The sequence below is a fragment of the Pollicipes pollicipes genome, unplaced genomic scaffold, assembly GCF_011947565.3.
Source record: "Pollicipes pollicipes isolate AB1234 unplaced genomic scaffold, Ppol_2.1 Scaffold_7261;HRSCAF=8764_pilon_pilon_pilon, whole genome shotgun sequence".
NCBI classification, from domain to species: Eukaryota; Metazoa; Arthropoda; class Thecostraca; order Pollicipedomorpha; family Pollicipedidae; genus Pollicipes; species Pollicipes pollicipes.
In genome coordinates this window covers 60,612,107-60,624,186 of record NW_023597054.1, presented here as the reverse complement: position 1 = coordinate 60,624,186, position 12,080 = coordinate 60,612,107, and the positions used below count along the sequence as shown (strand labels likewise).

The 12,080-nt window shown below is 47.5% G+C and overlaps 1 protein-coding gene across 2 annotated transcripts; it reads right to left on the bottom strand.

Annotated features, from left to right (window-relative positions):
* Nucleotides 1–2,751: 2,751 nt before the first annotated feature.
* On the bottom strand, nt 2,752–11,398 carry Rab7 (RAS oncogene family member Rab7). 2 transcript variants are annotated; one of them, XM_037236353.1, is made up of 4 exons: nt 11,258–11,398; nt 6,146–6,337; nt 5,538–5,756; nt 3,649–3,867 (listed from the first exon to the last, which is right to left on the bottom strand). In XM_037236353.1, exons 2-4 carry the CDS (start codon nt 6,326–6,328, stop codon nt 3,649–3,651), a joined length of 621 nt encoding a protein of 206 aa, XP_037092248.1. In that variant the 5' UTR covers nt 6,329–6,337; nt 11,258–11,398. The 2 variants fall into 2 exon arrangements, with proteins under 2 accessions (XP_037092250.1, XP_037092248.1); XM_037236355.1 differs by lacking the exon at nt 11,258–11,398 and having other exon boundaries at nt 2,752–3,867; nt 6,146–6,328.
* Between the last annotated feature and the right edge of the window lie 682 nt (nt 11,399–12,080).

The window sequence follows — 12,080 nt, the reverse complement described above, 5'->3', positions numbered from 1 at the left end:
TGCTGAGGCCATTTTGTACTCCACTCAGATGCTCTCAGTGTCCAGGAGATGCCAATGCTGCACCACAGATGCTAAATGGCAGAAATGGCCACTGTGCTCTAGCTGTCACATGCAGCATATCTCTGTGAGCTCAGGAGTTTGCTGCAAGAACAAGTGCAAATGTAGCAAGAAGCACTAGCAGAATACCCACAAACCTCAGGTCAGGAGGTTTGTGAGGAAGTACTTGCCCTACCATCAAGCAGTCAGCTTACACTACATGGAATGTTTTCCCTTCCCATGTGGTCTTTGCAGCATCAGTAACTCAGTTTGAGCCCAGTCTCCAGTCTCTGTGGACCTACCTTATCTGCCATATATTTTGATAACAATAGACAATATGTGGATGTCAGCTTGAAGACAATAAGCTTGAAATGCACAGTATATGTTTTGCAAATCCTGACTTCTTTCTGGTAAGGTTTGACAGCATAACATTAGTCTGCTGATAGCCTTACTCCCAGGTAGCAGTGACATGGCACTTTAATTTTTAAAAATAGATATGAATCATAATCCAAATTGATCAGTAAAGGCTTTATAAAAACAGAATTTTAATTGGCTAAAGCAATATTTCCAGATTAATTGTATGGTGCAATTTTGCATAACTGTAAATTGTACTGACAAATTTATACATGTGCTGAAAGATGCTCAAGAAATGCACTGGAACAAATTAATAGAAAAGCAATAATAAACAGGGCTCATGACTAATAAACAGGCCTCAAAATTTACAAATTTAGATGCAGTATTACTACCTTTCAGGTGAAAATCTCAGTATTTTTCTTATGAGCAGCTGTGGCCCATTTTGCTTTTGAGTTTTTAGTTGTTTTAGAGCCTTTAGTGTGGTGCATTGATAACTACTCCTGACAAATATGTGAAACTTGTTTGAATTAATTATTTACCAGAGCATTTTTGAAGAAACTCATACTATTTAGCCTATGCTCGCCAATGGACTTATCCAAGGCATGTAAAGCACAAACTGGGAAAACCACATCAAATGTGACAATACATTGCTCAGCAGTTCAATTTTTGGCAAATTTCAGAATTTTCTACAGCTTTGCAAGTGACATATTAAACAAAACCCCATTTTAAATCGGGCCCAGCTCAAACCCTGAAGTAAAAGTAAATGCAGTACATGGAAAGTGGTGTACAGCTGAGGGAAGGCCAGTGGGGGAGGAAAACTTACGAAACAAGCATCACCAAAACGGGGACATCGGCCCCCCTTCGTGATGTAAGAATGCCATAAAACTGCTGACTGGCAAATTATCCCTTCTTTCGGCATCACAATATTAAGAACGAGGTAGGCAAGCGCCGTACCACATGTAATCAAAGCACGGTTACAAACATGGCGCACAAAAACTTTCCTGTTATTCAATGTCATTCCGTGAAATCGATCCATTCCCAATTTCCTGGCTTGCACAAGTGAAACCCACCTGCCGATGCTGCGGATGTTTTCCTGTCCTCCGAACACGAGGAATGCAACTTCGCCCACCGAGTCAATCTGTTTTGTTTATATCCGTCACACACAACCAGACCAAACCCCTGCGTTGAAAGCAATGGCCGACACAATAACAAGGTCACGTGATCGAGAACTGACATCTAGCGAGAGAAACTAAACGTTGTCTTTTTACATGTTTCATAGATGGCACACATCGCGATGCTATTGAACTGGCAGTGCAATTCTGCCTCGCCTTGGAATATCATTACCGCCGTTATGATCACCGACTGTTAATCGACGTATAGAAAAGTTGGGATTATGTTGCGTGCATACTTATTATCGGTGGCGTTTATGAAATTCAAGCCCATATTCTACAAGAGGGCAAGGTTGACTGTCAAACATGACTTCCGAATGCGAACAAGGCAAGAATTTAGTATACTATTGCCTGTACTCATTTGCAATTCAAAGAATGACAAGATCCTCCGTCCAGCCCCAATGGTTTAAGAGAGTCTTTTTCCTGGGACGCATGATGCATGACTCCAGCGAATTCGAGCTTGAGACACGTTGCCTTCGATTTTTTGGTGATCACTCTTTGATTGGCAACTAACCGTTCCCTGCACAGTATCAATGAGGGACCCAAAGGATAAATATCGGATCATCAAAGAAATCCATTGTTGTTTGCTTCACTCGAAACTTATAATTTTCCGCTACCTGAGAGGACCGCTTACCATTTCTTCTCATAATCAGTAGGGGTAACGATTACCACAATAACGCTGTCATTAACCATCCAACAGCCCAGACGTAGCACACCGTACCCACACGCTGTCCGGCAGTATGCCGTTGTCCGTACTCATTCGCATTTCAGAGGATGATAATATCCTTCGCCCAGGCCCAAGGGTTGGCGACAGCTTTTTTCCTGGGTTGCACGATACATGACTTCAGCGAATTCCAGCTTAAGACACGCTGCTTTCGATTTCCCGGTGATCACTCCCAGACTAGCAATGTGACGACTTCGGTTGATCCACTCATCCGATTTCACGTCCGATCACTGCAGTACCAGGCTCGCATGGTGCCGGCCTTTCACTTCATCCCAGTGAAAATGAAACCTGACCTGACACGGACCTCCGAACGCAATGACTCATACCCAACTCGTGGATGCTGCGGCATTTTTCACGGCTTCGTGACTAGTCAGTGAAGACACGCAAAACGACCATAAAGCATGCCTACGGGACTAAACAGTGCATGAAATTGCCTTGTAACCGATTTAAATGTAACAAACACGTTGCCACTTTATATAGATATAACTTTATTATACAGAACCATTATTACAAAGCTGTAGATGAGCTTCTAGTTCTTCGAGGAACATCTGAACAAGGTTGCTTTACTTGGTATCCCGATGCATGATTGTAAGGCCAAATGAGAAAATGCAATCTACAAAATTGGCATCCGCAAACGACCGTTTTTCGTCTCGCTGACGACAACCGAAAAAGCATGGCTCCGCGCAAGCAAACGCCGATAGTGCTGTTGCAAAAGACGGAGGTGTATCACAGGCACCTGCACAACGTATCCATAGTCCCCTAATCTTCACCGTCGCGCGGACATCACGCGGAAGTCGGGGGAGGGGAGGGGGCGTGGCGCGCGCGGGCATTGTGGTGGCCACACCTCGACACCCCAGGAGTTCGCACGCACGCCGGGCAGGCGCCCCGTGCGGGAGCCCGCACCCCCAGATCGCCAGATCCGCCGCGCCGCCGTGAGGCGGCCCTTCAGCGGGTGCGACGGACACGCGGGCCCGAGCGAGCGCGGCGTCCGGGTGCGCGCGGGGCACGGCTGCCGGGCTCGCCGGCCGCGCCGTCCCGGGCGAGCGGGCCGCGGGCGCGCGCGGGTGCAGGGCGTCACACCGGCGGTACACTACGTCGACACGATATCCCCCACGCCGAGGCCGGGCGCAGCAGACCACGCGGCGCGCACGGAGAGCGCGCGTCGCCCGAATACAGACCTCGCCATGCTCGCTATGTTATACGACTAATTTCGCCGCGCGCACCTCTACACGTAAAGCTAGACTGAGTGAAGGTACAAGTCCGATTTCCCACGTTAAGCATCTGACGCGTCGGCGGCCGGCGCATGCGTCGTACGTCGAACGTCGTCGGTCGGGGGGGGGGGGGGGGGCGCCACCTTGTCCTCCACTAGCATCCGCACGTGTCAGCCTTGTTCTTGTTGTCGTTGGTGAGCCGGATCTGGTCGGGGAACTCATTGTAGAGCTCCACCTCCGACTCTTGCGCGAGCGCGTTCTTAGCGATCGTCTGGAAGGCCTGCTCGACGTTGATGGCCTCCTTGGCGCTGGTCTCGAAGTAGGGGATCTCGTTCTTGCTGTGGCACCATTGCTGCGCCCGCTTGGTCGGCACCTGTCGCGTCACACCGCGCACGGCGGGTCAGACCTGGCTCCGGTAACACACCTCCCACTGGCCGACAGATCGTGACACCTGCGCCAGCTGACTGACGCCACACAAACACTGAAAGAACGCCAATGAACGCAGAGAACTGGTCTAGTCGTACGCGGGCATACCGGTACCGGCATGTTGAACCAGAACGGCGAGGTATACAGACATCTCACGAGAACGGCAGCCCAAAACAGCTTTCTCTCAGCTTCCTCGGATTGCAGGAAACAAATGCAGATAAAAAGACCTCTCGATGGCACAAGAACGTGCAAACTCTATACAGCAACATGATACAATACGGGAGATTCATGGGTGGGTGCTGCGTGATCGGCGCTGGTTTTCTCCTGCAAGACGGGGAAGCCCCACCCAAGGTCATGTCACGGATTCCATAACGGGTTTAGGAGCCGCGAACCCGTCGGGCTGCAGTTACACATCGCACAATATAGCCGTAACCGCCGTGAACAACAATGTTACGACCAACCGGATCCGGCGAACTACAATGGATGCTGATCTCCGAGATCGGCATTCATACTCGGCACAGCCCAATTCAAGTAAGCCTGCACAAAACTCAACACATCTTGGAAGCTGCTAAGCATGTGACAATGACGTAGAACCTGCTCGGCCAGCTTCCCAAAGTGAGATAGAAGTCTAACAGCCATGTAAGCAACAGTTCTTGACAACCGCGTATTATCCCCAACAATGAGTGGCATCTCCGCACGTGTCTCCAAAGGATCAACAGCGCAAAGGCAAAACCCTAGCTTATTTACCATTACGTTACATTGCCCCAGACGTCAGTCGGGCAACGCGGCGCGCAGTCTCTATTCCCCCCGCCAGTCTCCACGGCCGGCGTTTCATGCAGTTCGGAGCCTGATTCGCCGACAGTCGTCTTCTCGCGCGGCCGGAAATGCAGACGCGTCGCGGGAATCCCCGTCAGTACCCTAGCCCCACCGGCCGCCGCGGCGAGCCACGTGCCTGTATCCCAGCATGATGGGCCGGCCGACTCACTGTGACTCACGTGCACGTGACCACACCGCCGCAAACCCCTCCGCCAGCGAGCCGGCACGGCGAGGCCTGCCGGCCGACGGGCCAACCAAACAGAAAACCGGCCCGCGTGCTGGCCAACAGAATAGCCCGGCAGGCGGACAGAAGCAAACAGATCTCCAGCGCACAGCCATGGGCGGACCGACGGGTGGGTCTACCGGCCGACGGACGGACCGATACACCGACAAACTGACGCACCGTGCGGAAACAATGACAGATGAACTGGGGTGCAGACGTGCATGCAGATAATCTGATTGTGACAGACACACGGGTAAACAGAGATACAGGCAAAAACACAAGCAGACAGACTTGCAGGCAGTCTGATTAGTAGGTAGGCAGACGTACAGATGCGCAAACATACAGCTCTACCTACAAATATCACACATATTTGCAGGTAGAGAATTGCACGTGCGGTGCTACCACAACATATCTACCTACAATCACGCCGACACACACACACACATAGATTGGCAACCGGATATGGACGACGGATCGGGACCGCAAGACCAGTCACCGCGCAGAAGGACGGACAAATACATGCGCCCTCTACCGCCCTCCAGAGCCGGCCTAGCGCAGCAGCCAGCCAATCAACTCACGGCGCGGTTCTCCAGGTCGACTTTGTTGCCGAGCACGACGAACGGGAAGTGGTCGGGGTCGCGCGGGCTCGCCTGGATGAGGAACTCGTCCCGCCACGAGTCGAGCGAGCGGAACGTGTTGGGGCTGGTCACGTCGTAGACGAGCACACAGCAGTCGGCGCCCCGGTAGAAGGCCACGCCCAGCGACTGGAAGCGCTCCTGGCCGGCTGTGTCCCAGATCTGCCGGGCGGCGGCGGCGGACGCGCCGGTCACGGGTCCACGAGATCCTGGGCGGCGGACCCCCACACAAGCGACAGCACCACCACGGACGTAACGCATCAAGAATGTGATGCATTACGTCCACTGCATCGCGAACGTGATGTGTTATGCAGGATGGGGGATGTGCCGGCAGCGGCGTGGCAGGGCCTCACACAAATGCTATGTGATGTCTGACATCAAGAGTACCCATCACACACTACCACAACAGTGACCAACATCTGTTATCACGACCATTGAAGTTTGCTGACCATATCATACCGCGGCACTGACCAAACATTAATGAGGTCGAACCTTGCCAAACTGACATGGAGATGTGATAACCATAAACGTATCGTCCCACAGGTGCTCACCTGCATTGTGACCAGTCGGTCATCCACCATCACTTCTTTTGTCAGGAAATCAGCACCGATGGTGGCTTTGTACTGGTTTGAAAATTTCCTATTTACATACTGGTTCATCAATGAGGTCTTCCCAACACCAGAATCGCCGAGGATGATGACTTTCAGCAGTACCTTCTTGCGTGGTGACGCCATGGTCCCAGTCTGAAATGTAACAGAAACATATGTCACCTTTCTGCTCGATGATGACATTTTAGCTTCAAGCGCAAAGACGCAAACACTAAAATTAACAGCAACTCAACACAAAACACAATGTACGAGTGTGCGGAAATTTAGGAAATTCAATAACTGAATTTCAGAAGGCCTCGATTATAACCGGAGAGCAAAATTTTCACTTTCGGTGACGAAAGATGTGGTAAGCGTCACCACCCTTTGCTTTTCGGTCCCAAAGTGAGCTTGAGTTGGGAAGTGACAGCCCACGTATGGTCTGATGTGCCTTATCAGTCAGATAGTGGCCCCCAGGCCCGGCCAACACTAACGCTTGGTAAAGCATCTCGAAAAAAATAGGACATCCCGGGACATGGAATCACAAGTCAAGAACCAAAAAGGAACGACTTCACGTTCAGGCGCCATTACGATTCAGGATCGGATCCAGTAACAAACAATTTTTTAGAACCGACCGTGTGTCAACTGCGATCAACGCAATCACTGCTCTCATTTAACCTGGAAGTCAAATGAGTGACTGTATCAGGTGAGCTGTGCACCTAAACTTTTAAATTCTCTCAAAGCTGGGGCTGGAGCCCGAGTTAGAGGGGGAGTGGGTTGAAGCCCCACCCCACCTATTCCCCAACTGAACAGGAAACTACATCCCTTAAAGGGAGTGTTCCACATTTATTTGGGGTTTTGAACAGAAACAGTCATCTGGAAGACCTTTTGACGCTGTTCACAACTCTGCCCATCTTAAGACCTAAGCCCCCCTAGTTTTTGAGCCATACTCCCGTGAAAATGGGGGAAGTATTTCGGGGAGAGTATTTCAAAGCCATCTTGGCATTCATGACGTCAAAATAACGCCATTAAAATCCTGTCATTCCGTAAACCATCCGGCAACAAAGGCCAAGAAAAGCATGATTGTTGAGGCGTTCATATCTGGCGTTCGTGAGCATGATTTTTAGATATAATGGCTGGCAATTGGTTCTCAATAAATGTTGTGTAAGGTGTGATGACTTTTCCACTTAATAAGTATGTCAAGTTATAAGTGAGCTTGTTTGATTACATCTGATGCTTGCTTCAATATCTTCAAATGTAAAAAAATTACAAGAAACATTAAAACATGTTTTAACTGGGATGGGATCTGGTTGTGCTGCATGCATAACAATTTTGTTGATTGGCTTTGAACTTCCACAATGCAGATCCATATCATCTTGGTCAATGTTTTGAAACCATGTTTCCAACATCATCAAGCACTGCAAAGAACTCAAGATTCAGGCAATACTGTTTCACAACATTTGAAATAAATATTCCATCAGCTATGGCAAGCTTCCCAGCATTACCATTAATTGTTTTCAACTCCCTTCAGAAACACTGCTTAGGGCTGCTATTGCTTCACTCAAAGGAGGTTAGCCTTTTGTAGCAAATGGATTTCATTTGCCCCTACCTGATGGTATTTTCAATGTGTATGCCATGTTGACTCATCATGACCAACATGTTCATGGCCACCCTTATGTGTGAATGGGCCTCCATGTCCTGTAAGCAAACATTATCCTGTCCTTGTCAGGGCACTGATGGTGTACCTCTGGCAGATTTGGCCCTGCTCACAAAATATGCTCAGTGACATGTCAGTGGTTCACATTTCATGCCCTCCACTTTACCTTGACTACAGCATGACCTGGCCCTATAAGACCTGTCAATTGCTCACTACATTGTGGCTTGAGAATCTGAGTAACAGCAGTAGCCAGCCATTGACAGCATTCTAGCAGCCCCTTAAATACACTATGGAGGCTGCTCTCACTGTCAATGGATGGCTCAATGCAATGCAATCAAGTAATCAATCAAGTCAATGTAACATGATGCTAAGCAAACCATGCATATGTTAAGAACTACATTTTCACAAAATGTGAATAGAAACTGTCAGCTTAACATTGTTCACTGAAGATTGGCACACACTTACAAAATAATGTAGCTGTACCCCACTTCAACAAAAAAACAACTTGTTTGAGTCATAGAAACCTCCACATGGTAGAGTCTATGCCCCATTTAACTTTGGAGTGATTATATGACTGGAATTTAGCACAGTGATTGCATGACAAGGAACCAGATAGGATTAATTTAGTGGTTTTAACTGATCACTAAGCAATCCTGCAATCTTTAACATTCAATTCCCATTCTTGTTCCCAATATCAGAAATAATCAACTAATCCCAATGCCCATCAACTACTGAAAAAACATCTTTACAAACTCTGATCCACACATCAACACAATATGGAGCTCTATTTTGATCCACACCTGTCCAATGTGCTGACAGACTATGACAATCTTATATTGGCATGACTCTGACCTCAGGTACTGCAATATGGCAACCATTTCAGAGACAGTCTCAGGTCCATGCTGGTGTCAATATGTTAGTATCTGTGCCACTAAGCCAATGGACCTTGAGATGAGCTTGTTGCAAGCACCATATATGTAGCCTTGATTACATCAACATGCAAAGGGCACCAGAGAAGTTCTACCCATATACTACACTGCCACAATGCAGGCATCTCCTGTTGGCCACCAAATGGGCCTCTGCTGGCATGTAAAATGTGCATTCTACTGCTTTCTGGGAGTGACTCCTGCTGGTTTCCAAACAGAGCCTAAAACAGCCCTCAAGCAGGACCAACTGTAAGAAGCCAGTTCAGGCCAGTAGCAAGGTCCCCCGTCAGTCAGAAAACAGGCTCATGCTGGCTGCCAGGACTGAATGCTGCCAGCCTGTAGCGGCACCAGGCCTGATCTCACAATGCTGCCCTGACATAAAAATACTGGTGTTTGTCACTAATGCATGTTGTTCCTTAACATAAGCTGACTCTGAACCTGATATTGGTGCCAGGCTGGATGGTGCAACACCCAATGGACCTGGTCTCCATGGACCAGAGTGTGGTGGTAATGCCTGACCTTATGTTCCCCAACATCAAGCAGCCTTAGCTACCTGCACATGCATGGTCAGTAGAGAGTATCAATGTGTTTGGCTAGTTCAGTACAGATCACAATTAAAGTTGACCCTTTCTGATGTGGCATAGAATCTGAAAAATCATTACTATAAGGCACTTTGAGGTGCTATTATTTCTTTCTTACCTACTAAATGGTGTTGAGCATGCTAGACTTCAAAATTTGAGGAGGCATCCCCCAAATATAAGCCACTTGAGTTAAGTTGAACAGACCATTCGGTGTAGGTGTACTTTCCTACCTAATGTTAGAAAAAATCATTGCACACCATTCGTCGTGTTCAAGGCGGCATATATCGTAAATAATCTCAAAACAGGTAGAATCATGCTCCTACCCTCGAATTTCAATAACTTCGATGGCGAGCTCCCGAGCGCCGCGCGCACCGCACCGCCTGGACTCCCCAGCGCCGTTTCTGCGTTGCTGTTGCGTAAATACAATATTTCTGCTTACCAAGAACTCTACAAAATGTACGGGACCAAGGTAAGCCATTCGTCGTGTTTAAGGCGGAACATATCGTAAATAATTTCAAAGCAGATAGAATCATGCTCCTAACCTCGAATTGTAATAAATACGATAGCGAGCTCCCGAGCGCCGCACGCCCGGCACCGCACTGCCTCGACTTCCAAGCGCCGTTTCTACGTTGTTGCGAAAGCACAATATTTCTGCTTATCAAGAACCATAAAACATGTACGGGACCAAGGTAACAATAATAAAGCAACCAAAATCGTTTCTTATCGAGTTTAGGTACATTTATGAAACACGCAGGCCAGAATAGTCCAGAACATATCCTAACCTAACCTAACAGGATCAAATTTCATGGATTCTTGCTACCTTGTCCCGGTACATTTTTATGGTTTGCAGTAAATATGGTTTATAGTTATAGTATGGTTTATATAGTATAGTTTATAGTTATAGTTACGGTTTATAGTATGGTTTGCAGTTAATATGGTTTATATGGTAAATATGGTTATGGTAAATATGGTTTATGTTTAGTAAATATTTTTATGGTTCGCAGTTAGGTTATGGTTGTCCTGCCTTAAACATGACGAATGGTTTACTTTGGTTCCGTACATTTTGTACAGTTCTTGGTACCCAGAAATATTGTATTTACCCAACGGCAACGCAGAAACGGCGCTGGGGAGTCCAGGCGGTGCGGTGCGCGCGGCGCTTGGGGGCCCACCATCGAAGTTATTGAAATTCGAAGGTAGGAGCATGATTCTACCTGTTTTGAGATTATTTACGATATGTCATGCCTTAAACACGATGAATGGTGTACGATTTTTTCTAACGTTAGGTAGGAAAGTACACCCTGACCGAACATTCTTCCACATGGTGGGCTGCAAATACTTCCAGCATCCATGCAGAGTCAAATATTGATATATTTGAACAAATTAGAGAAAAGTACCACAAAAATAAGTGCCAAACCCTGTACACTCACAATTTCTCTTTAAAGCATTGCCATTTTTGCTGTGATAAGGCTACTTTGCTGGACATGGTTGGTGTGGTATGTATTATTGCAGTTTGGCATTGATGAGCCTGGCAAAATAATGGCACCATGAGACTGACATGAGGCCAGTTATCTGTTGAAAACTTCATTAGGCATGTTAAATTAACCACCAATTTTCCATTTTCAAAGCTGATAGATCACCTTAATGAAAAGGGGGAAAGTAGGTACTTCAAGGTTATTGCTCCCTCCTAGTCTCCCACTTCCTTTATTGAGCCAAGCCAATAAAATACCTGTAAAACAGATGAAGCCCTCAAAACAAAAATGTTTCTCGAGGCTCAACCAACGCTGCAACGTTCAGCAACAAACCAGTTACAAAAGACATCTGTGGATACCGAGCATGCCAGCTACAATGGAATTGAAAGCGGGCACTGAGAGTGCATAGCCAATCGTATGTTAAAAATTCATTGAAATCACCTGACCTTTAGCAGGCGGGGAACAGCAGCCGTGTGCGCCAATTCTCCACTAAATATATAATGAACACAAAAGTGAGACAAGGGACACGACACACGCGCAGCCACTATTGCGTCAATTCCTCAAATGGTCAACATGGCGTCGCTTTGTTTCTCGAAACCAAGGCAATATGTACTGGTTGGTGCCGTCCAACTACGCACTTCCCAGGGAAGGTCCCCATGTGACGTCATCGGTGTACAGCTTTGAGCGGTTGCCTGTATTATGACATGTTTGGTCAGTGGAATGATTAGGAAAATCAAAGAAAATATGAATAAACGAGTAAGTTTACAATTCTGCGTAATTTTAAAGTTAATTCAAGAAATTCAGAATTCCAGCCATCTGACACACACAAATTACGAGCATCTGGCTGACACCCTCAGGTCAATGGACTGGTCCCTGATGGAGAGCCTCAGCCTCGAAGATGGTTATAAGTTCTTCAAGGAAAGAATCGCCAGGGCCACCGAGGTTTGCTCCGTCGGGAGAAGGGCTAAAGCTAAGAAGAACTTATACATGAACCCAAGGGCCATGCAACTAAAGAAGGCTAAGGAAAGACTATGGCGAACGTACACGCGGACTCAGGATGTTCTGGACCATGCCAGGTTTGTGCGTTGTCGCAATGACCTGCGGAAGTTGACCAGATACCTTCAGAAAAAGTATGAGATTAAATTATCAGCAGACATCAAAAGAGACTCCAAGGCCTTTTGGAGGTACACTAACTCTAGACTACGCACAAGATGCAGGGTAGAAGACCTTCGTGACGATGATGGAGTGTTGGCCAGCAGTAACGAAGGG